The sequence below is a fragment of the Vulpes vulpes genome, chromosome 6 (assembly GCF_048418805.1).
Source record: "Vulpes vulpes isolate BD-2025 chromosome 6, VulVul3, whole genome shotgun sequence".
In the NCBI taxonomy this organism is placed as follows: domain Eukaryota; kingdom Metazoa; phylum Chordata; class Mammalia; order Carnivora; family Canidae; genus Vulpes; species Vulpes vulpes.
This window is the reverse complement of record NC_132785.1, coordinates 45,299,603-45,326,264: the sequence shown is the minus strand read 5'-3', so window position 1 is coordinate 45,326,264 and position 26,662 is coordinate 45,299,603. Positions and strand designations below refer to the sequence as shown.

At 35.9% G+C, this 26,662-nt stretch overlaps 1 protein-coding gene across 5 annotated transcripts in view; it reads right to left on the bottom strand.

Moving 5' to 3' along the window:
• Window positions 1-2,474: 2,474 nt before the first annotated feature.
• The window catches only part of GPR180 (G protein-coupled receptor 180), a 41,512-nt gene continuing 17,324 nt past the window's right edge, over window positions 2,475-26,662 (bottom strand). The window contains exons 4-11 of one of the 5 annotated variants that reach the window (XR_012002027.1): window positions 25,382-25,562; window positions 25,191-25,240; window positions 22,448-22,605; window positions 19,175-19,366; window positions 17,241-17,318; window positions 15,977-16,293; window positions 3,163-3,248; window positions 2,475-3,059 (exon numbers count right to left, since the gene is read on the bottom strand). Coding sequence is in view for 2 of the 5 variants with exons in the window: in XM_026003626.2 (XP_025859411.1) it covers window positions 16,135-16,293; window positions 17,241-17,318; window positions 19,175-19,366; window positions 22,448-22,605; window positions 25,191-25,240; window positions 25,382-25,562 (818 nt within the window). In the remaining 3 variants the exon portion in view is untranslated. Of the gene's footprint in view, window positions 3,060-3,162; window positions 3,249-12,775; window positions 16,294-17,240; window positions 17,319-19,174; window positions 19,367-22,447; window positions 22,606-25,190; window positions 25,241-25,381; window positions 25,563-26,662 lie in introns of those variants that run through there. The other 4 variants (XR_012002026.1, XR_012002028.1, XM_026003626.2 and 1 more) reach the window with 4 other exon arrangements.

Sequence of the window (26,662 nt, the reverse complement as noted above, 5' to 3'; positions counted from 1 at the left end):
AAATCCTATATGAATGTGAGATCTTATTATTAAAATTAAATTGATTTCCCTATGCAAAGTGAGGAAATGTGCTAACACAAGCTAAGATAAAACCATACTGACTGTTACAATTCTCTCATTGACCAAAGCAATCAAAAACTGAAATATATTGATTCTTTTTATCAATCTTCCCCAAATTGTATTTCATTCTCAGAGATAAGTGAAATAAAAAATTTAATAAACTTAAAACCAGTTATAATTCAAATCAATAAATGTGGGCAGCCGGGGTGGCTCAGCGGTTTGGCGCCGCCTTCAGCCCAGGGCCTGATCCTGGAGACCCAGGATCGAGTGCTGCGTCGGGCTCCCTGCATGGAGCCTGCTTCTCCCTCTGCCTGTGTGTCTACCTCTCTCTCTCATTAATAAATAAATAAGATAAATAAAATTTCTTGTACTCTTCTATGTGCTGTTTAGAAAATAATGACTAGAAAATAACCTTAAAAAAATTTTTTTTAAATTTTTATTTATTTATGATAGTCACACAGAGAGAGAGAGAGAGAGGCAGAGACACAGGCAGAGGGAGAAGCAGGCTCCATGCACCGGGAGCCCGACGTGGGATTCGATTCCGGGTCTTCAGGATCGCGCACCTGGGCCAAAGGCAGGCGCTAAACTGCTGCGCCACCCAGAGAGCCCTCTTTTTAAAAAAAATTAAAGTTGTGGGGATCCCTGGGTGGCTCAGCGATTTAGCGCCTGCCTTTGGCCCAGGGCATGATCCTGGAGTCCCAGAATCAAGTCCCACATCAGGCTCCCTGCATGGAGCCTGCTTCTCCCTCTGCCTCTCTCTGCATCTCTCTCTCTCTCTGTGTCTCTCGTGAATAAATAAATAAAATAAAAAAAAATAAAGTTGTTTTGCAACCATTTCTTTTTTCATTATAAAGGGTAAAACATGCTGCATATAGAGAATTTGGGAAATGCAGAGAAAGGTAAATAAGAAAATTTAAATCTCACCATTTTGAGATAATTGCCATTAACATTTGAATGTATTTTTAGTCTTTTACATAGTACTGTATACATTAGTGTAAAGTTGGAATCAGAGAGTATAGTCATATGCACATACACATAGAATTTATATCAATATTTTTTCATTTATGCTAACTTTATCATGACTATTTTCAAAGCAGTAAATACTCTTCAATAGCATCTTTGAAAAAAAATAGCATCTTTGAGAGGTGGATTGGAATGATTTGAAAAAACAAAACACTAGATCTGTACCTAACTCAACACATGGATTCTTTTTTTTTATTTTTTTAAAGATTTTTATTTACTTATTCATGAGAGACACACTGAGAGAGAGGGAGCTAGAGACACAGGCAGAGGGAGAAGCAGGCTTCATGCAGGGAGCCTGATGTGGAACTGGATCCAGGATCACACTCTGGGCTGAGGGTGGCACTAAACTACTGAGCCACCCGGGCTGCCCAACACAATGATTCTTGACTCTGGTTGAACATCACAAATCTTTTGCAGAAATTCTAAAATAATGGGATGGCCAGATCCTATCCTCAGAGATTCTAAATGAGTTTTTCTGGAATGGGATCTAGGCATGAGTTTTTTTCTTCTTTTTCTCATGTAATTCTAAGGCATAGTCCTGAATAAGAACTATTGCTTTACATCAATATAAATTTTAAATTGATTAAAAAATTGATTATAAAAAAACCTGTGGAATTAGTGAATAAAATTATAACTGTGTATGTAATCTTAGGGTGCTAAAGAAAACTAAAGCCAGAAATGTCAAAGGAAAATATTCATATATTTAGCTACCTAGAAACTTTTAAATTTCTAAATGGCAAAAAATATCGCAAACAAACCAAAGAGCAAATCACAAAGAAGGAAAAATATTTCCAATATATTATAGGCAAAGTTCTTAGTATAAAGAAAGTATAAAGGAAAAGATGAAGAACAGAAGAAGTTAGGTGTGGGTAAATCACCCAGAAAAAAAAAGTCACTACGTACATGGAGATAAAAAGCACTTCCTTCTTAAATCACAAGCTGGTTTTCACTTCAGAATATATTCCTTTTTCCTGACTCTGCTTCTGCCACTCATAACTCAGGGGTTATACAGTAGCACTTACATTCATACCCTGAAGCTTTACCTCATTAAAAAAAAAATCAAACTCTAAGCAAATATATTAAAACTAAAATATGAATACATAAAGAGGAACGTCACACTGACACATAAAGGTCTCATAAAATCAGATGCAAAGGAACGTAGCACCACTTTATTACTGCCTGAGTCCAACTCTGCGCAGGTTCAACTTGCAATAAAAGGAAGTCTTTTCAATCTTCTAGAGTGACTTTCCCCTTATTAGAATGCATACTCATTATTTTCTGATTACTCCTCAACATAAAACATTCCATTTTGTACCTCGGTTTCCACACCCCTTGTTCGGTATTCATATTTTATCTCTAAAGATTGTAATAAATCACTTCAAACACAATAACCCGTTTAAGAATGGATTTTATAGGCAAAAAGGCACACCTTTAGTAATGTGATTGCAGTCATCAGATGCTCCAATTCTCCCCCAGCACATATTACACAGTGTGTACACAAATGATGCAGGAGAACAGCAGAGATTATTACAGGCTGAATGAGCCAACTCAACCCAATGTGTACTTCCTGGTTTCACGATGTATCCATAGGAACCCTTTGAGATGTTTTCTTTTATTAATTTGGCTCCTTGTGTTTTTCACTAGTGCCAACGCTTTCAAGATAATGCAGTTTAGACATGTCACAGCTGTTGAAACTCATAGCATAAGCTTAAGCTGACAGTGGTGTATCATCAAAAACCAGAAACACCAAAACAACATTATGATAAAGAGCAGAAGTATGAAAAATAAGAAGAAGACAAAGGGCAGGAAATATTGCCTTACCGACATAAAGCAGAGCCCTGGGGGGAAACATCTGGTTCCGAGCAAACAGTGATTCTTTCAGCGAGTGAGGGGGTCTTACTGGAGAGTGAGGGGTGGCCTCATGTGACAGATGGAGAGACCGAGAAGCTGACGAGCAGGCAGCGAAATGTTGTTCTCTGTAAGGGAATTTCAATATGTGAGGAGGTAAGAGATCTAAGACCTTGAAATCAGGATAGAAGCCATAATTTGCGATTTTTACTATTTTGTTTAAAACCTGACCTATGTCAGAAGCACTTTCTCTTGGAGTTCTCAGGTTAAGTTTACGAACCACCTTACATGCTTTGAGGAATGATCCAAGGTAGACTCTACAGGGGTTTAAAAGTATTGGTTAGTTTGGAAACATTAGACTTTAACAACTGTTGAATATCATTCATTTCTACAAAACCTGATGTCTTTACAAAAGGAAATAAAGAATATTACCATTTACTAATCTGATAAGGAACTTCAGTCATAGAGAAGATACATTGGTGTATCTGAGGAAAAATCACTTTTCACTTAAAAAATTCACTCCCCTCCCACCCCAAATAAACCTTTTACAAACACTCTAACTTCTGGGTAAGTCTTAAAAACTTATCTTCTGAAGGATCTCTAAGGCTCACAGGCTAGGCAAGAGATTTAAAAGTTTATTTTGTGTGGGTGTAAGTTGGAATGTAGTCGTGTGTAAATTAGATAGAATCTTGAATGTATTCCAATCACGCCTACTTTCTGTTCTAACCACATATGTATGATTATTTAAAGCAAACACTTTCATCTCATGGACATTTAAATATTATCTCCATGAATGAATAGATTAGGATGAACCTCAGGTTCACTGTAAGTTTTGCACACAACCTTCAGGTCTGTAAATAAAGAACATTGTACTGGCACAAGCACCGTATATCATCTATACAACAATCCCATGAGTTAGTAATATTAAAACCCGTCTCCCATATCTGACCACTCCTCACTCTATGCAGGAGGACCCATTCTCTGTGCTCAAAGAATCATTATCTGTTCCAAAACCAGATGACATATGAGAAAATCATTGAAACATGGCAGTTAGGATTTAAAATCAGTTTGTCGTGCCAAAAAGTCCCTGCTCTTTCCAGTAGATCATAATACCTCCTAAATATAAAAGAATTCAGCACCTTTTATACCTAACCAGCTATACTCTAAAGTACCTACTGGCAATAAGCCTGAAATATAAGTGACACATTAAGCAAACATTCAAAATAAAACAACTGATTTTAAATGCACTTTTCAGAACAAACACGAGTCTTGTCTTCTCAAGACAACTTCAGGAAATGAGAGATCTGAATATTTTCATTCTCCAACTTGCCTAAGGTTTCTACCCTATTAGAGATCCTAGATTTTTAAAAATCTTATCAGACTGGGGTAGTAAAACTTCCAAAATTATATTGAATCATGATTCTATATCAGAAAATTTGTTAATACTATTCACCATATTAATAAAACAAAAGAAAAATTCTATCATATGTGTGGATGCAGAAAGGATTAGACAACACATCCAGCATCCATTTTTAAACAATTATTCTTTAAATTATGGCACAGTAAAATTGACTTTTTTGGTGTGCAGTTCTTTGAATGTCAATACATGCATGGATTCAATGAAACCGCAACCCCAACCACAATCAGTACGGAGAAGAGTTCCATTACCCCTCAAAAACTCCTCTGCTGTCATACCTTCCTCCCACCTTCTTTAACTTCTGGCAATTACTGAGCTTTTTTTCCATCACTACTGTTTTCTTTATTTGAAAATGCATTCTAAATGGAATCATACAATATATGACCTTTTAAGACTGGCTTAAAGAAAAGATTTATTTATTTATTTATTTATTTATTTATTTATTTATTTATTGGAGGGGAGGGGAGGGGCAGATGGAGAGGGAGAGATTCTCAAGCAGACTCCCTGCTGAACCTGATATGATGCTTGATCTCATGACCCATGAGATCATGACCTGACCTGAAACCAGGAGTCAGACACTTAACCAACTAAGCCACCCAAGCGCCCCAAACTGGCTTTTTAAAAACTCAGCATGATGTCTTTGAGACTCATTCAACTTATGTGAACCAATAGATTGTATTTTTTTTTTACTACTGATAGTATTCTTTTTTTTTTTTTTTTGATAGTATTCTTTTTTATGGATATATTATACTTCATCAATTCAGGACATTTGGGTTTCTTGTTTTTGTTTTTGTTTTTTTTTTTTTTGTGATTGTGAGTAGAGCTGCCATAAACATTTGTGTGCAGATTTTTGTGGGAATATAAATTTTCACTTCTCTAAGGTTAATACCCAGAAGTGGTGTTGCTGGGTTATATGGTAATTTAACTTTATAAGCAACTGCAAAACTGTTTTCCAAAGTGGCTGTACCATTCTGCATTCCCACCAGCAATGTAGGAGAGTTCTGGTTACTCCATATCTTTGGTGGCACTTGGTATATTCATTAGTTTTATTTTGGCCATTCTAATAGGTACATAGTGGCTATCTCACCATGATTCTAGTTTACAGTTCTCTAATGGCTAATTATGTTGAACACCTCTTCATGTACTAATTTGTCATCTGTATATTCTCTTTGGTGAAGTGCCTGGTGAAGACTTTGGTCCATTTTTTTTAATGGATTATTTTCTCACTATAGGTTTTTTTTTTTTTTTTCCACTGTAGGGTTTTAAGAGTTTTCCATACATTCTTTATGTAGAGTCCTTTATTGGATATGTGATTTCCAAATACTTTCTTCCAGATTGTAGCGTATCTGTTCATCCTCTTAACAGTGCCTTTTATGAGCAAAAGTTTTTAATTCTAATCAAGTTGAATTTATCAATGTTTTCTCTCAGAGTTTGGACTGTTTGGTGTCTAAGAACTCTTTGCCTAACCTTAAGTCACAAAGATTTCATCCTATTGGGAAGCCTGGGTGGCTCAGCGATAGAGCATCTGCCATTGGCCAAGGGCGTGATCCTGGAGTCCCGGGCTCGAGTCCCTGCATGGAGTCTGCTTCTCTCTCTGCCTGTCTCTCTGCCTCTCTCTCTCTGGGTCTCTCATGAATAAATAAAATCATTAAAAAATAAAAAAAAAAATTTAAAAAACAAAGATTTCATCCTATTTATTCTAAAAGTTTTATAATGTTATGCTTTAAATCTATGGTTAATGGAGTTATTTTTCATAGATGTGAGATTGCAGTTGAAGTTCATTTATTTTGCAAATAGATGCAAACACCATTTGTTGAAAAGGCATTCACTTTTCCACTGAATTGCCTTTCCTTTTTTCTCCCCCTCCTCTTATATTTTTTGGGAAGAGATTGTGTAGAATTGGTGCTATCTCTTCTTTGTTTCATAGAATTGACCAGTGAAACCATCTGGGCCTGGAGACTTCTGTTTCCGAAGGCTTTTAAACAAGAATTCCTTAGTTGCTATAGGACTATTTTGGACTTTTAGTTCATCTTGAGTGGGTTTTGGTAGTTTGGCATTTGTGGTAATATGCTTCAGGTCCTAGGCATCCCTACATGTCCTTGCTGGGTATGCCAAGAATACAAAGCTCTAATCACTCTGTCTGGGCCTTTTTTCAGGACTGTGTTTGCAGGGAGCAGGATGAGGCGACATTTTCCAATCAATACAATGCCAGGGTTTTTTGTTTTTGTTTCTTATGGTGGGGGGTGGGGGTGTAGAGCATCTTAAGCAGGCTCCATGCCCAGCAAGGAGCCAAAGATGAGGCTCAATTTCATGACCCTGAGATGATGACCTGAGCCGAAATCAAGAGTCTGATGCTCAACCAATTGAGCCACCCAGGCATTCCCACAGTGTCAGTTATAAAAGAGATAAATTTCCCAACTCTGATATTCCTTGGGGGCTCCCTGAATCTCACTGCACATGTAACATCTATCTAGTTCCACCATGGACTATACCTACTGCCCCCATGGACTTAGGAGTTTTGTGTAATCAGTGCCAACCAACAGGAAGCTCATGATATTTGCTGTACTATATAGAACAAAGTGCTTCATTTCTGACCTAGGAGTCTCATGGGCTCTGCAGTCTTTATGAAGCAGTAACAGGTTAACTAGTTAGTTTGTAAGTAAAGTAAAATATCAGACTCTTCATAGTCCTTGACATACACTTTCCAGAGAATTGGTTATTTAATTTAAATTGTTATATTTACATAAAGGATTTTTTTGCAATAGTACTTTATTTTTTTAAAGATTTTATTTATTTATTCATGAGAGACACAGAGAGAGAGAGAGAGGCAGAGACATAGGCAGAGGGAGAAGGAGGCTTTATGCAGGGATCCCAATGTAGGACTCGATCCTGGGATTCCAGGGTTATGCCCTGAGCCAAAGCCAAATGCTCAACGGCTGAGCCACCCAGGTGTCCCTGCAGTAGTGCTTTATTGTCCTGTTAATGTCTGCAGAGTCTGATACCTCCTCTTTCATGACTAATATTACTAATTCATGTCACCCCTTTTTTCCCTTTGTCAATTTTGCTAGAGGCTTATTGATTTTATTGATCTTTTCCAAGAACCAGTTTTGGTGTAGTTCTCCATGGATTTCTGTGATCAAGTTCAATTGATAGCCACTCTTTATTATTTTCTTCTTCCTGGTGCTTTGGGTTTACTTTTATTTCCTTTTAGTTCTCCTAAGTTAAAAGCTTAGATTATTTATTCAAGACTTTTCTTCTTCTTACAAACATTTTTTTTAAAGATTAAAAAAATTTTTTTAAAGATTTTATTTATTTGAGATAGACAGAGAGCACAAGCAGTGGGAAGGGCAGAAGGAGAGGGACAAGCAGACTTCCTGCTCAGTGGAGAGCCTGATGCAGGGCTCCATGCTAGGACTCTGAGATCATGACCTGAGCCAAAATCAGACACTTAACCAATTGAGTCATCCAGGCACCCCAAATATTTTATTTTGAAGTAATCTCTACATCCACCGTGGGGCTTGTATTTACAACCTTGAGATCAAGAGTTGTATACTCTATTGACTGAGCCAGCCAAGTGCCCCTCTTTATAAGCATTTAATGCCACAAATTTATTCCTAAGAAATATTTTTCCTTCCATATATTTTGATACAGTATAGTTTCATTTTGTCAGTTCAAAATATATTTAGTAAGCCAAGTTAATTTAAAAGTGTCGATTTTTCAAGTGTTTGTAGATTTTCCAGTTATCTTTTTGTTACTGGTTATGATCAGAGAGCGTATTTGCATAATTTCAGGTTTTTTAGATTTGTTATGGTATGTTCCAGGTTGTGGTCTATCTTGATGAATGGTCTGTGTATAACCTGAAAAGACTATATTTTGCTGCTGCTGGGGTGAATACTCTATAAATTTCAAATAGATCCCATTGATGGTGTTTTACAGTTCTATATTTTAGCTAATTTTCTACTAGTTCTATTGATGACTGAGAAAAATGAGTGTTTAAGTCCCCAACTACAAATATGGGTTTGTCTATTTCTCCTTTCAATTTTGTCAGTGTTTTGCTGTACGTATTTTGAAGATCTGCTGTTTGGTGTCTACATTTAAGATTGTGAGGTCTCTGGAAAGTGTGATCCTGGAGTAATGGGTTGGAGTCCCACATCGGGCTCCCTGCATGGAGCCTGCTTCTCCCTCTGCCTGTCTCTGCCTCCCTCTCTCTGTGTCTCTCATGAATAAATAAATAAATAAAATCTTAAAAAAAAAAAAAAAGATTGTGAGGTCTTCTTGGTGAATCAACTCTTTTACTTTTCCATCCTTTGTTTATTCCTGGTAATTTTCATTACTCTAAAGTGTACTTTGATATTACTATAGTCATTCTAGCTTCATTTGATTATTGTTTGCACAGGTATTTCTTTCCTGTCATTTTAACATTATATTTATATTTATTTTTTTAAATTTTTATTTATTTATGATAGTCACAGAGAGAGACTGACGTGGGATTCGATCCCCGGTCTCCAGGATCATGCCCTGGGCCAAAGGCAGGCACTAAACCGCTGCGCCACCCAGGGATCCCTATATTTACATTTAAATGAGTTTCTTGCAAACGGCATACAATTAGGATATTAAAAAATCTATTCCGGGGCACCTGAGTGGCTCAGTGGGTTAAGTGTTTGCCTTTAGCTCAGGTCATGATCCCAAGGTCCTGGGGTCCCTGCTGAGCAGGGAGCCTATTTCTCTTCTTCCTCTGCCTGTCACTCGGCCTACTTGTGCTCTCTTTCTCTATCAAATATATAAGATGTTTAAAAAAATAACAAAAATAAAAATCTGACAATCTCTGTTTCTTAATTGGTATATTTAGAACATTTACATTTAGTATAATTATTGATATGTTTGGATTTGGGTCTATCGTTTTATTGTTTTCTGCTTATTTTTCTGTTTTTAATTCCTCTGTTTCCCATGTCCTCTCTTCTGGGTTACTTGAACATTTTTTTAGCATTCCATTTTAATTTTCATATTGTAATTTTACAAAACACACATATACATATAATTGTTGCTCTAGGGATCACAATATGTGTATTTAACTTTTCAAAGTCTACTTGGAATCACATTATGGGGAATGTAAACATCTTACTGCCATGTTACCAAAACTAACACAGTTTTGAAGATACTAGCAGTAAGAGGGTAAAAATGAGAGGTAAACAAGGTAAAGAGGAGAATAAATATGATCACTATATGCAGGTGACACAATTGTTTGCCTAGAAAATACAAGAGAACCAACTAGAAAATTATTACAACTGTTAGGAGAATTCAGTTAGATTGCGAGCAAAATCAAAATACAGAAATGGACCGTCTTCATGTGTAAAATAACATCCATTTGCAAGATATAATGAAAGAAAACACTAACATATCAAGAGGGTATCATCAAGTGCACAAGGTCTATATAAAGTCCTTAAAAACTGATTGACGCATGTTCACATTAAAGAAATAGAAAGGTATTTCATATCAGTTTCTTGGATCACTATGAAAGCAACCACAGGTTCACAGTTAATGAAATGCTTTGCTAAGGAGCCAAAAAGATGAGCAACCATTTGTGGGATTAATATCCAACATGTTAAGGAAATCAAATCTCTCTAAATTGATATAGAAATTTAATTCATTGCACTAAAAATAGTAAACAAGATTTTTCTTTCAAAAATTGAAAAGCTGATTCTAAAGTTCATATGATAAAACTGGTAGGTATAATTATAAAATAAAAAAGAGCAAGAGCACTGACAGGTAAGACTCCCTTTAAGTCAGTATGGCATATTTTAAAGCTACAATAATTAAAATAGTGTGGTTCTAGATGATGAATCAAACAGTTCACAGCAGCCTTAAGTCCAGTTCTATGTGTGATGCAGGTAGAACACAGAAGCCATAAAAAGGTTGGTAATTCCACCTGTATTAAACAAAAGTCCTACAAGCTCACCTGAGCTTCAGTGTCTGTGGAGTTTTGTTTTGTTTTTGTTTTTGTTTTTTTTTTTTTTGGTTTCATTACATAGGCATGACCAACTGAATCACTGGCCACAAGGCTGAACTTAATCTCCAGTCCCTCTTCCCTCCCCAGAGGTCAGGCCAGTATCACTTTGGCTCAAAGACCCAAGTCTCTAATCACACAGTTGGTCTTTCTGGTGTGGCTAGTCTTCATCCTGAGTCATCTCATTAGCATAAACTATCAGGTTCCACCGTGAATAACAAAGACACTTGGTGCACTCAAGAAACTCCAAGGATCTACATCCTGGGAAGCTGGGGGGAGGGTGTACCCCACTGTGGCGCTGGGAAGAGAGAAGAGAGCCAGGCAAATTTTTTATTCCAAGTGTTTAAGAAGCTATCTATACTAGCTAAAGAGTGGAAACCAACACTGTCCAGTGACAGAGAACTAATAAAAAAAAATTAAAATACCACCTATATAATGGGGTTCTATGCAACCAATGAAAAAAAATGGGACAATTCTGTAGATAGGGATATGGAATAAATTGCTAAATGTACAAAACATTGTGTATGGTATACTATAATTGGTGTTTCATACATATGTGTGTTTATACATACATGAAGCCATCCAGAAGAATAAACAAGAAACTGATAGCAGAGGTTGGATCCAGGGAAGGGAAATGAATGGCTTAAAGAACTTTTTACCCTTTTCAACCTTCTGATTTTTGCACAACATGCATATATAACCTGTATAATGAGAAAACATCACCAAGTACTTGCACATTTCTCTAAGGATACTGAACATAATGTATCTTAATCTTTGATTACGAAGAGCCATTGTCAAAAGTTATATTGAACAATAAAACTCTAAGAGTCTATTCAGGCACACAGGGCTGTTTTCATCCACATTAAATGACTTCAGGATCCTGTGATATATCATTTTTACTTTTTCTGACTTCTCCCAGCCACTTATCACTACTGTTGACCTTCTTCCTCTAGTTGACTTAAACTTCTTTTACGTCTTGGCTATAGCAGCTAAGAAATAAGGCACATGGTCCCAATACTATTTATAGAGGGAAACTGCCTCTTTAACAACTTGAGGAAGTCTCCCCTAATTGGTGAGTTTTAGAGATTAGACTTCATAGCAACTACTTAACTACTCAAGATTTTTACACATTCTTGGTTCCATGTAATTGAATAAAGAACAGGCAAGGCATTATTTTAAGTCATTACGGGAGGTCCTATGATTTAATTAATGCCATATTGCTAAGTATGTGTCTGAAACTTTTTCAAAATAGCTTTCATTCATTAATTCAAAAAATATTTTTGAGTATCTAGTGTGCACCAGGGAATGCTCAAGGTGCTAGGGATACAGCAATGAACGATATAGACAATGTCCAAACTCCCTTAGAATTTACATTCTAACTGGGGAGACAACAGGCAGAGATAAAGTGGGTTAAGTATTCTAGCAAGAAAAGGGGAAACATGATGGAGCATTTAGGACAGGGTAGCAGCATTAGGATACCTATCAGCATCTGGTCAGAGAAGAACTATTAGGATATCACTAACACACACACACATGCCATTTTTAATATATAAAATAAAGGATTTGTAATAGGGATCATAGGAGGCTGTTCTTTTGCGTCAGGCAGGTGGGAAGGGAAGATGGGTATGAAGTGGGGGAAGTGAAAACAGTATACTAGAACCTGCTAGGATGAGTAAAACCCATGGGTATTCGTGCCAGTCTCTCACTGATTCCAATCCTCCAACTTCAATGATGGGGCTGTGCTGCAGAACCTGGCACCCTCTGTCACAGTGAAACACACACCTGGCTAGAGTCAGGAGAAAATAAAGGAGGTGATCCAGCAGGAGCTGCTGTTCCTATGTGCCTGGTTGTTGGCCCACAGACCAAAAAGATAAGCCAGCAGATAAGCAATAATGTGAGTGAGCTGCAACAATGTGTGCCCTGCTTGGACCTTTCAATTATAAAAAGAAATCTGGATCTGGCTACTTAACTTCTACCTTCTGAATCTTGCACCACACACCTCTTGTACCCACACTATCCTAAAATTATGTAGGGAGAATTAAGAGGAACGTATCCTCAGCTTAGCCACATTGGCACCATATAAAGCCACTACAGATGGCCAGAGGTCTCTGAAAGATATTTGATCTGAGAACCTGGAGGGTAAGGAAGATTCAGCCACATAGCCATGCCAAGATTTGGAAGAGAGTATTCCAGGCAGAAGAAATAGCTACTGCAAAGCCCTGAGGCAGTGATATAAATGAGATATTTTTTAATGATGAGGCTGGAGTATGGTGAGAGGGAGAGTGGTATGAAATGAGATCATAGATAGAGGCAGGGACCGGATCATGTGGGGCCTTCTAGAACATGTAATGAGCATGGATCACTTTTTTCTAAGTGCAGTGGGAAGCAAATGGAGTTTTTAACAAGCCAGTAGTAGTTTGATCTGATTTCTATTTTTAAACTTTATTTTAAAATAATTTCAAACTTAAAAAGAGGCATACGATTAGCACAAAGAATTCCATCATCCAACTGATTTCCCTTCACTTTGCAGAGAAAGGGCTTTGGTGGGCAGGGCCATTCCTTTCTAGGACTCTTCTAGGTCTCCTGGTATCCTATATAAACGACACTCCTCGAGGACAATGTCCATGATGCCCTGGGAATTGTGCTGCCCAAGTAGTGGAAGCTGAAATATTTCTTGGAGAACTACTTCAAGGAGTTCTGGAGAGTGTGCTTTCGTGGTAGTTTTCAGATTTCACAGGAAAACCAGTCTTGTTATTTGTCTCAATTCTTGACTTTATGTTGGTACAAAAAACAGTATTACCTCCTCAGATTTAGTCTCAACTTGATTGGTCACCGCATTACTTCGCAAAAACAGAAAACCTCACAGATTTGACACCACTGAAGCTATTTAGAGAGAATGTTACACAGATAATTCCAGATTTCCTAAGAACTTCCAGAGAATAGGCACAGTCTCCTAAGGGAAACATATACTGAAGGGCCACCGTTCATAATGGTGTGTGAAGTCTCTACATTACTGTTGGCCTTAGACTTATTTATCCTGTAGTTTCAACAGACTTGGCTTACAAGCTGAGACCACAGAAAACCTTCCTAAAACAAGCCCTTCTGCCTGGATTCTCTTCCTCTAGCTGAAAGCCAAGGTTCAAATATTGAAATGTGCTGAGGTGCACACTTGCTTATCTATGCAAGTTCATTTCTGACTTCAGTACAAATCCAGGTTTAACATTACAATCAACAGCTAAAATTAGCTACCGATAGCCAGGCATTTTCACTAAAAACATACACACCTAATAGGTGCTCATTAAATTATGAGGGTAAAAAGCAGAAAAACTAAAGAGAAGTCTGATGCCTTTAGAGAAATCATTTATTCTCTCTTATGCTCAGTTGAAGGGGAGCTCTGCTAGCGCAGCAGGGCTCAGTGACAACAGTGAGTGCCTGGCACACAGCAGACATTCAGTTAAGGAGGAGCTAATATTATTACATGTGTCATAAACGTAAGTATCTTCTATAGCTTCTTAGAGAAGAAACAAAATGCTTCTGAAAAAAAAGAAAAAGAAGCCTGTACACAACCATTTGTCTTCTTTAAGAAAAAAAATTGTAAAAATTAATTGTAAAAAAGCATGATCTGAAAGAAAAGTAGAAAAGTTTTGATCTTTAATGAGAGTTTACAGTATATACTTATCCTTCCATGCTCTGTGCTGACAGAGCTCTGTGTAAACATTCACCGAGAGAAGAGTGGGTGCTGTGCCGTGACTTACAGACTAAATTTTCAGCTCTGATTACTAAATTCATGAACAGTGTTTTATATACTATATGTTAATTATTAACTATTTTCCTTCATTTAACAATGGCTCTTGAATAACAAAATAAATTATCAACAAATTCAATCATAAAATAAAAATAATTAAAGTAAAAAAAAAAAAGACCTGTCAGAGTTTCATATATACAAGCACAGTAACACATTTCATATTATCTGGATTGCAGTTTCTATGTTCTTTGTGTAGGTAACAGAAAAATTATTTCCTCTCTACTGGTACAAGTTCATAAAGCTTATGAAAGGCTTCCCCTTTTTTGATCCTGCTTAATTAACTGCACCTCAGTTGAACAGGACAGACAGCACCAGGGTTATGAATGAGACGTGGTAAAAGAAAAGGTCATGACCACACAGCAGATCACGTAGAGCTAAAATACATCTCCAACTTCCTAGTGGTAACCTGTAGCCCTCATTTATTAAATAATTTACAGAGAACTGTTAGAAAGATGATCTAATGAGCCAGGTGACCTCTGTCACTTGTCAGTTTGCTACTTGCGAACATAGATATTTGCCTCTAACATGAAACTGAACACTGTTCAATTCCAATGAGACCAGGTGTAAGATAAGAATGAGGACAAAGTCACAGGTACTTTAAAGTTATGCTGTGTTGTTTTAACTATTTAATTAAAAACTTTAATTACCAGGTCAGTGCACCATTTCTTGCTTAAAAATGTAGTACCTTTGGAAGTAGATAAAAAGTATTTGAAAAGAAAATAAGCCAGATGTAAAACTGAAAAGGCCTGAACAGCATGACACCCAACAGAAACAGAATAATTTCCAATCAGTGACTACTAATGGGAATACTCATTTTATACACCAGGTATTGACAACCATTTAGCAATTCTTTAAACAGGCACTTGATAGAGTATTTCATAGCTAGCATACTCAATACTGGGGCATCACATACACAAAAAATATGGCTTTATTACAAAGGATTCAAGATGGCAACTACTTAGAATCCAGTGCCAACAAGGATTATAACAAATCCAGTGAGTATTTTGTTTTTCAATTATTCATAGAAAATTTAATCCTGATTAAGTATCCTTGGGCAGGAATTCATGGGTAGTTGATGACTGAAACCAACATTTATGTGAAATGCTTCTGTTAATTTAATCTGTGTATACGGCTTAATTATGATTGGGGATTCAATGTAAGAAATGAATTATATCAGGATTAAAATTTTAGTACCATATCACATAGTACGTTTCCCTTCTTTCTTTTTAAACATGTAACCCTGCTTGTCCCTTCTTCTAAGTGCTCAGATTTTAAAAGTCTTTGTAAGGAACAACCCATATAATGTATCTAAGCTTTATTTTTCATAAACTATTTGTCAAAAACCCTTTGCTAACCAAGCCAGAACCTGAACTAGAGCCAAAGGGATAAAAGAAAATGGAGAAGAACCCCACACCAAATAAACAAAAACTTATTCATTCATTCAGCTATAAATATATTTTATATTCACATTCTTAAGTAATTTCATTTTCAATTCCTTTAAACTCCAATGTGAAATGCATTTTCCTTAAAGCATAAAAAGTAGTTTTTAATCAGTGTATTACACTGATTTTGTAATTGGAGTTTGTTTAGATATATATAAGCAAGTAATCATTTAACTGATTACTTTTTATAAGACTATCAAACCTGAGTTAACTATTGATATAAGATGAGGCATTACAACAAAGTGGTGAATCTCTTACCAAAATATCATATAATTCTTTTTATATTAATTTCCACAGATAAATTGCATAAATCACCCTATAACAACACACTTTCTTGAAAGTTTATTAAGCATATTTCAAAACATTTCATTTGTTACCTTTTTTCAGTTTGATACTGCTTAAATGCAGTTGTATAAATAACATGCTCTGCCTTCTTTGTTCAATTTTTCATACCAAAAGTATGAAAAAAAAGTCACTGTATTTGGATCCTTATTGCACTCTTAAATCAATTGTTTTCTTTAAAGAAAATCAAGTATCAGAAGTGAGGCCGACTTTTGTGTCCAGATGATATGGTCAGTGGTAGTGTTACTGAAGAGAGTGAAGAAACTTCCCAGTACAGACTGTGGGAAAGAAAGAGTCTGTAGAGAATAACCATGGAAACAGACTGGCAAAGGATAACACCTATTGTGATAACCTGAAAAGAAAAGAAAGGGAATGCTTTTACGGCATGTAAACACAGAGAAATTATATTCAGTTCATCACGAACCCCCATACTTCCCGTTTATGTACGCATACATCACCTACTCTACCCTCCATCTTTGACATAGGTACATTTTATCAAAGAAGTTTTCAATAGGAAAATGTGACTAATGTTCAGAACTGTAACTGTTCAAAGGCAAAATTTATCTAACAGTTAGTTCACAGACTCCAAAATAAGACACATTCAATTTGCTAACGCATTCTCTCCTCAGGGTGCACACCGTAGGCAGAAAGTGGTAAGAAAAATCAGGTTCCTGGCTAATCTGGTAAGAGGAATAAAGCATGCCCCACCTGAATCCTGAAGAGTGTTCTAAGGGCATTTCAAAGATCCTCAAGTTGCTTCCTTATTTTTGTAGACTACCTTCCTATCTAATTACCCTTTGCAAATACCTCAGGCTCGAGACATTTGTGTGTTCAAGGCCACACTGCACGGCTTGGAAAAGGGACCTAGCAGAACACAATGAGTTGATGGAGCCATTTACCTAAGAAGGCAAGTATCAACACTCTAGTCTACAGTCTGGTAAAACAACTAGACTGAGTTTTCATGAATCTACTTTGATTCTTAACCACTGCATAGTAAAAAATTTTAACCAATTGCTCTTAATATAGATGGATTATGAATTGTCTAATTTTTAAAACAGTATTATGAAATAGGCTGAAATAAATAAAGTGATTTTCATCATTTTTTAATTAACTAGAATTAAACATTTTTCTTCCATATTTTAAAGTTCCTGTTCATATGCTCACCAGTTCAATTATTTTCTTTCAAAGTATGGTTTTAAAGAACTTAGAAAACCTCTAAATAGATAAATAGGCCTTTTCTACTTTAATAATTTTCCAATAAACACTAAAAAAACTACAGTGATCATGTGTATTACTTACCTTATCTCTTTGGTAGTCACTAAAAATGACAGAGATACATGCAAGACCTGGATGGCATAAAAACCACAAGATACAGCCCTGAAACAAATAACAAATAAGCCAAATGAGTTTGGCTATGTCTTTATTTCCAGAATGTGCCAGATAAAAAACATCACTAGCATATTTAGGAGGTCCTGATTGACCTCAATTGGTCTTTAGAAGTTCTATCTAATAAAATGTAAAAATAAATTTGCTATTGCTATGATAATATTTCGTTTCTAATCAAATGCATATTTTAAATTTTGTATTCGGAATCTCTTATAAAGACACCTTAATATACTCATTGTTAAATGACATTATATATTAAACATAAAAATACATTAATATAAGTAACAATAATTGAGAAAAAGTACAAATGTATAATATTCCTATAAAAAGAAAAACTAATAAAGATGTTCATTCACATTTGCATGTAGAGATTCACAAAGAAATTCTGTAAGAATACCCAAAACACTGACTACTAGTGGTGGCGTGTTTGTGGGTTAGTACAGAAGAGTGGAACTGAGTAAATAAGAATGAGAAACTTTAACATTATACTTTTCAAGCATTTCTTTTCTATTTTTCCAAGAACAGAAATGTATTTTCTTTTCCAAAACTAAAAATGAAGTAAAATATTAAGTTAATAAATAGTAGTTATTGAGATGCTCAGTATAATAAAGATAAGAAAAAAAAAACAAGATATAAAAAAAATGTGCTGTTTGTGTAAATATGGAAGGAAATACATAGGAATATTAAAAATTCCCTGGGAGGATAAGTTGGTAGTAAATAGCAGTGATTATATAAGGAAATAATAACTGAATAGATGGGAGAGAGATAAAAAATACTTTTGCTTCTCTTTAAATACTTTCAGATGTTTGAACCCATTTAAAAATTAAATTAAGACATATAAAAATTTTTTTTAAGTTCAAGAAAAAAGTTTGGTCCAATTTTAAACACAGAAAAAAGAGGAAATTTAGTTTTAAAACATCTTAAATATATATTAACTTTCCAAACAAACCCTCCCATCCCTGTAAAAAATTCAAAAACAAAAAAGCATTTTCTTGCCTCTTTGGTACTCAGAAAGCTGAAGTGGGTTCCTGGGGCTGCAGGAGCAGCTTTAAGGAGCTGAACTCTGGGGATGAGGAACCTGGCCCTCCCTCCACAGCCACCCTGGGATGCTGAGCCCTGTGCGCTTTGCCGGCTGGCAGGATGGGGGGGTACTGACTAACAGCTTATCTGAATGCTCTTCTGCATTGCCAGGATGAAGGTGTATGAATTCTTTCAATCTGACAGAAAAATACAACCTTCTAGGAAGGCAGGTTCCTGCAATGTTACTGCTCCAAATTCTCTCCTTATTTTTTCCTTCATTAAATGGGTAGAGAGCAAAATCAAATTTGCTTTCAGATCTGACTCGTGTAAGGACATAGAAAAGAGGAATAAAGTAAATGTGATCTCATGCGGAGGCAGTGAAATGGCTCAAACAGCCTCCTGCTTCATCTGCTTATGCTGAAAGAAAGCTCCTCATGGTTAGAAAACACTGCATAACTGACAGTAACAGTTCATAACTACTAAGTGTTTTTTGAGAAATGTAAACTGTATTCTAACTTAATTTTTTAAAAACTCTGATACTACAGAAAAAAATGTGAAATTCCTACTGATAAAGAAATTACGACCCAGGCAAAATTGACCTAAGATTACATGGAAACTACTATTGCACAGGTTCTGTAAAATGGAATACAAAATCCTATCTCATAGGTTGTACAGATTAGAGGAGCTGAAATACAAAAAGGGCACAGCTTAGTGCTTTGGCACATAATAACAGCTTAACCAACATTAGCACAAGGTTGCTTAACCTCCCAAAAAAAGCAGAACAAAGTTGATAATCAGAAGAAGCTATTTTCTACCCAAACCCATACTTTGGCGAACGTGATGTAAAACTCTCTTTTTAGAGTGCTTCTCTCCACTGTGATGATCTGGTACAGTCCGCAGCCTAACGACAATGCTAGGCAAATCCTTAAAATGATTAGCAAGATCCCTGCTAAGTTGTGATGTGAATGGTAGCTGTGAGGATTGGTATCTTCAAACTGCTCCCAAAGTAGCAAAATGCTCTGCAAAATACAACATCACATTGAAAGAAAAAAATCTTGTCTACTCATGATAAGTACTTTGTCAACTATTTTCAAACATCCCCTTAAAGAGTATATGAATATTCCTAAGAGGTTCTAAGATTTACCAGACTATAAAGATTGTTAACTAATAAAGCGCAGGCATCAAGCATAATAGACTTCTCTTCCCTAATATCCTAAACTAGAGAAAAGGGATTCTTATAAAATAATACAAAAGATAAAAAATGCAATTGCCATCATGATTCAAGTAAGACATCTTTAAGGATGAAACTAAGTTGAAAATGTTAAGAGAACAAACCCGAACTTTTTCTAAATCTTTCTTCCCTTAGCACCCTATCGGGAATCAAACTGCCCTGTATTCAAGCCCATTATCTCAGGATAACTTTGAAATATCTCACTATCTTCTGTTATCCAGAAGTGACCAAGTCAGAATTGTTGATTTCATATGTCACTATTTTTCCATGGTAACCTCCCAGGGTAAAGGAGTGTGTGTGTGTGTGTGTGTGTGTGTATGTGTGTGTGTGTGAGTGAGAGAGAGAGAGAGAGAGAGTATGTGGTGTGTGTGTGTGTGTGTGTGTGTGTAATATATATGTATATTTTGTTGAGAGAATGAGCAGTATGCACAGGCTGTGGGGATGGGCAGAGCAAGAGGAAAAGAAGCCCCAGGCAGGTTCGGCACCAGGCATGAGCCCAGTGGGTGGCTCAAACCCAGGACTCCAAGATCATGACCTGAGCTGAAATCATGAGTTGGACCCCTAACTGACTGAACCATCTGGGTGCCCTAAAAGAGAGTATATTTTTGATATTCACTATGAGCATCCAGGTTATTCATGAATAACCAGCATAGGTACTCATCCTTTTCTTTATTGACTTTTCCCCCCCATATTGTTACTATTACAATAAAAAGCTCAGCAATTCCTCATTAGCTGTTCTGTTTATGGCTATTGAGTAGAAATACTTTCCTTCCACCTTTTCCAAAAGTCAATCACAAATTACTACAATGCTTTTTGCCATCACACGTGTCAGTAGCCCTGTTTCCTTCATTAGCCAAGTCAGCCCTCAGAACTGTCTTCAGTGGCTTCCAAAGAATTAATGATCAAAACTCAGTTATTAAATCCAATTCTCAGTGAATCCCTGGGTGGCTCAGCGCTTTAGCGCCTGCCTTCGGCCCAGGGTGTGGTCCTGGAGACCCGGGACTGAGTCCCACATCAGGCTCCCTGCATGGAGCCTGCTTCTCCCTCTGCCTGTGTCTCTGCCTCTGTCTCTTTCCTCTGTGTCCTTCATGAATAAATAAATAAAATCTTTTTTTAAAAAAATACAATTCTCAGGCTTTATGGGGTTTGTCAGCAATCCCTTCCTCTTCTTACTCTCAAATCTTCTATCCTGGTCTTACTCCTACTACCATGATTGACAGGTGAACTCCTCTGTCATCCTGTACACATGCATTTCCTTCTTAGGCTGAATATTTGCTTTCCAACACTAAAATGTTACTTCTTCACTCCCCCAAATTATTATATCCATATGATTTCTTAACCTGTAATTCTAAATTTAAGTTTTGTAATAAGTAAGTGCTATTAAAGAACTACTGTCTCCTGGTATCTATGTGAGGTGAAGGATATGTTAACTAGCCTGATTTTGGTGACCATTTCATAATGTGGACATATATCAAAACATCAAGTTGTACATCTTAAATACATACAACTTCTATTCCTTAATTATACCTCCAATAAAGCCAAAACAATCCCTATCAGTTCCCATGACTCACATTTTTACATATTCAAATTCCACATTTTCAGTTATGTATATTAACATGTGGCCCGTGGGATACACGTATGTATTTATGTTGCCTCATTCACCTCGTCTGGGTGGTTGCTGAGGTCCAGGGCCACATTTCACATCTTCTTCACAAGTGCTTACATAAACTCTAGCGTAGTGTCATCATCTCAGTTCTCAATTTATATTTGTCTATGATAATGGGTTAAAATTACAATGGAATAATGAAAATTAGATTTAAAAAAGCTATTTATTGAGAAATGAGAATTTAACCCAATATTAACACTACTTTCCAGAAGCCCTGGATCAAAAACATTAAGTTGGTAGAATCTTGCCCTTATTTTAATCACTTGTAATTCAGTTGTCATTTAGCCCTTCATTCTAAAGCCTTAGGAAGCCATTATTTGCTATCTAAACATCACCAAAATAAATAAATAAATAAATAAACATCACCACCTGTGATATGATCTAACTCAGTCATGAAATTCAACATACCCATTTCACTTAGCATCTACTATACTCAATAAATATCATGCGTATAAAGATGAATAAAGCACAGGACTTATCACTTCACTAATGAATTTTTCACTTTATTTAATGCATTAAAACTCAGATTATAATGTCCTTTGCAGAGCCCAAGTGTATATTTCATTTTCATCTACAGCCAATGATGAATTTTTGTTTATACCTTCCTTTATAATTTTTATAGAATCCATTGCACATAGGCATATGGAGATCCTAGAATAAAAGAAAACAAAAAAGGGCTAAGAAGACTAAATTTTCTAAAAGACTAAATTTGTCTTGTATTTGTTTCCAAAAACTAGATCCCATTCTTTCTCATTCTATATTTTGCTTTATTGTTAATCTCAGATATTCACTTGAATTCCTTAATGTATATAAAGTAATAGAACTGGACCTAAAAATCCTTGCCCATGGATGAATCTCAAATTCATTGACTCAGCCATGTAAAATGTTGAGTACTTACTATGTGTTAGAAAATATGATAGAAAGCTATTAAGTAGGAAATGAGAATCTATCCTAATATTAAGCATTCTTCACGTTTTTAAATAAGCTGATTGAAAGCTCAAATTCATGTAAGTAATAACTAAATTCTGCAATCTACACATATTAGCATTCAGAAGATTACAAGTTATTTGATCTATCACTCTTTAATTCACACTTTAAATGACAAATTCCTCATGGGTGTCAAGTTTCACTTTTGAAATGAGGTCTGTTCAAGTTTGGATTTTTGCATATTGCCAAGTATAAACACTGAGTATCAATACTCACCTGTGTTATGACAATGAATACAGCAATGCCAGTGGATGCAGGAGTAGAATCCCACTGGAGAGGTCTGCTTTGAGACTTCTTCATTCTGACTATTGTCCAGCCCATGCATAGACTCAGAAGCAGGTATAACATTTGAATTTGGGAAGCAATGTCAAAAACTAATGGGAAATGAGAACAAAAGTCAACCAAGTTTTTACAATACAAAGGATTTGGTCCTTTTTGCATTGAGAATGTAATTATTTTTTAAGCACAAAAATATAGGCATTTTCAAAGAGAAGTTGATAAAATTCAATAACAAAAGATATTCTTGTAGAACTCTAAAATTAAAATTTTGCCATTAGGTTTGTAAACATTTCTGAAAATAGAACAACGGCAATACTCTATATGTATCTTTATTAAGACCAACTTTAAATCTCTTTGTTTCCCATTTTTCTTAGCTTTTCTAACTACATAATACTGTTCTCTGACTGCTTATTAACTGACTGCTATTAAAATAAACACATTTTAAATGTAACTTCTGCAATATGGAGAATACTAGTACCTTTATTTCTGAGTTGTTAATTTTTTAGATAGCTGAACTATATCATGTGAGCTTCTTTTCTAAAACTATTAATAAGAAATAGCATGACAATAAAACACAATGGCTGTTGTAACATTCAATGATGTTGGCTTTAGTGTTAGTCCCGAAGACAAACGAAATGCTTCATGTATTAGTGTGATGTGCCACCAGGTGGCCATCACTGACACTGCAGGGAAAGACTGCTCCTTTCAAAAAGGAAGCAAGGAGACCACCTGCATTCAGTCCTGCGCTTGGAGAAAACAATGCATTTTTATTTTGGAAACTAGTATTTATTGACTCAAAAAGATGATCACTTTCTCATCCTGGGGTATTTTTATGTGGATTTTGGAATAAACATGATCAGAATGCACCAAAGCAAAACTTTCTTCAAATCGCCAGCCATACCTTAGACGTCTACAACTTTTACTTCTATATTTATATAAAGATATTCTTGCAGAAACAGGTAAAACTAGCTGTACTATATTAAAAAGTTAGAAGCTGAAAACCTATTAATGATACACCCTTTCAGATATATTTTGATCATTTTCTCCCTACTCTGGATATTCTACATTTATGCTTATATATTTGTTATAGCGAATTCTAATAATGAACTGTCACTATATTTGAATAGTACAAAATGTCATGGCCTTTCTGATCAAGCACAATTTTCTCTCATCACAGATTTTAAATGACTGTGATGTCAATTACTTTTATTTAACATCTCACGAATACATATTCCGTTACTGGAAGAAGTCAGGCAAAGGAATATTCCTGCATAAGTTGCTAATTAGCAAAAACAAATACCTGAGCCCTGATGTTCTGGCTCATTTTTTGTATAGTAGGTGTGAAGCACATATTAACAGAATGTCAATATGTAAGCATTAGGTAGAACACTGCTTATTTGACACTGAAAGATAACTGTAGATAAAATAACAGGCCACATAAAAATCCTATTCTGTTTGATTTTATTAAGAATCTTGACATTTTAATCATTTAATCAAATCTGTTGTCTGAACACCAACATTTAGTAACATTATAGTAGTTTAATAAAAAGAAAAAACTTTGCTTTTTAAACCTACAGTGAAGATGCCAGCCTAAAACACTATTTTGTATACAGCAGACACAAAACTTCAAAAGTCCTTGATTTCAGTGATAGCTTCCACTCATGGGTTTTTGTGTGCTTTGCAAGTTCTAAAATGCATAAGCTAAATTATTTCTCAGGTTCCATTCAGCTTTAAAATTCTATGGTTCTATTAAACATCCTGAGTCACCTAAGAGACAAGAGCAGGAGAAACCAGAGCTCCCAAAAATGTTCAAAAAAGAGAAGCAGCTCTTCTTCGTGTCCAAGAGATGACCAGTATGTGTCCTCTTCAGCAGGAAAACAAAGTTTCTAGAAGGTTTAGAATCTTAGGCAGCAAGATGAGGAAAATGGGTTCTGTGATTACTACAAGATTACCACGAGCTACCCTATTAAAGAAAGATGAGACTATGAGAGAATTATGGAAATATTTTAAAAAGTAAATCCTAGAATGGTTGCATATTCAGAATTTGATTTTTTACAGCAAATCTTGACTATTTTTCTGGGACTGAGAATGGCATTCTAGATTGTGGGAACTTTTAAATATTTTTCCTATCATGCTTAGTTGAAAATTTACTTCATAAAAGTTCCTTGTATAAATAAAAGAACAAAGCTGTGAGGTCAACTCAATTACAGGTATACTCTCTGACTTTGGATCAGAAATAGCAAAAGTCAAAAAAGGGATGAAAGGAGGAAAACAACCTTCAGCTTTAGGATTAGAAAACTTGAGTCTGAGTTTTGTCTCTACCCCTCAGAACTACTGACATTTGGAAATGTGCTTCCTGCCAATGAGCCCAGATTCTTTATGTGCAAGATAGGTGTAAACGTCTCCACTTCATCAAGTTTTTACTGAGATAAACAGAGAATGCATATAAACATGCTCCAAAAACAATGACAAATTACACACATGACCTATTATCAAGAAGAAACTATACAGGACAGATGGGAACTAAATCTGTAACCTTCTTTTCAGTGGGGCTGAATTCTAACCAACCCTGGATAGAAAAATTCTATCAGGACAAAAAATAATTGACAAAAAAGAAAAACAAAACAGAGGCAAATAGCAAATTTATGTTTCAAAAAATATACCTTAGAAAGATACTCACATTCTGCCAAACTTCCCATAAAAGGTATTCCTATTCCATCTTTGGAGTAACTGAGGAATTGAAGAGAAGACTATTAGTGTAAATTACAAATGCGAAGAGATGGTTCATAATCAAAGGCAGCATAATTTGGGGGAACTAATTAGGATTAATTAGATGTAATGGTGAACACAGTTTTAGAGGTTTCAAGTTACCTGGAGAAATGAATGTAATTAGCTAAAGCTGAGCTGGCTTGCAGCAGCAGTGCAGTTGTCAGAACCTTTAGGATCACGTGCATAGGCCCTCCTTTCTTGATAGCCTGCCACAATGACTGAGCATAAATGCAAGCAAGCACAAAGTACACCAGGACTAGGAGGAAAAAGAACTCATGTAACCCTGTGAAGAGAAGAAAGGAGTTTGCTTCAGTACAACAAAGCCAGTAATAGTGTGGGGTGGCTTTTAAATCTTCCTGACAATATATTTCTAAAACTGTTTTGTTTTTTTCTTAACTGGAGTCATAGCTTTCACTTATGTATGGAAAAAGAGGGAAATTATTAAAATGTAAACATTTTTTTACTTTGGGATAAAGGTTTAAATATAAGAAGGCAGATTAAACTAAAGTAGGTAAAGTCAATCTCTATAAAAGGATCCTTAGGCAATAAGCCTGAAGACTAACCATAAGAAAATCGTAAATTAAAACAAGGATGTTAGCATTCAGTCAGACATACTTTTTACCCCCAAAGTGGATTACTTTAGTATGAAATTTAGGAACAGATTTTGTCAACAATAGCTTAATATACTCTGACAATGGTTCTCAAAGTGCAATCTCCAGACTAGCAGCATCAATAGGGAACTTGTTAGAAATAGAAATGCACATTCTTGGGCTTCATTCCAGATCTACTATATCAGAAATTCTGGGAAAGGGGACCAGCAAGCTGTGTTTTAATAAGCCCATCAGGTGATTCTGATACAAAAACACAGCTCTGGAATATACCACTATCTTACATTTCCAGTGGAACAAAGTTTCAAAATACGTTATGACTGCAGTCCCCTTCTGAAGTAAACTATCTGCAGCTCGTCAAAGAGGAAATTCTATGGTGACCATGAGACCCCATCCCACAGTTGGCTAAAACTGTAATACTTGACCAAATGGCCACCAACCCAAAGACTAACTGCTGGCCACCAGAATAATTTGGTTCTCAAAGATAAGTCAGGCTAATCAGTCTCTCAGGAAATCAAACCACAAAACATGGAAAGAATTAGGCAGCAGAAATTGGAGTTGAAAGGAGCTGACGTTGAAGTCAAATCAGGCCACAGTGAAATAAATATTCTGAGTAAGCAGAAATATCAAACAAGCAAAGGGAGCTGGTTGGTAAAGACAAGAACAGAGTAAACGAGCAGACTTTATATTAAAAACAGTGCCAGTTAAGCAGCCTCTAGTTCCTACCAACAGCTTTCCAGTAGAGTCTTCATGCATCCCATGATATGCATCCCTT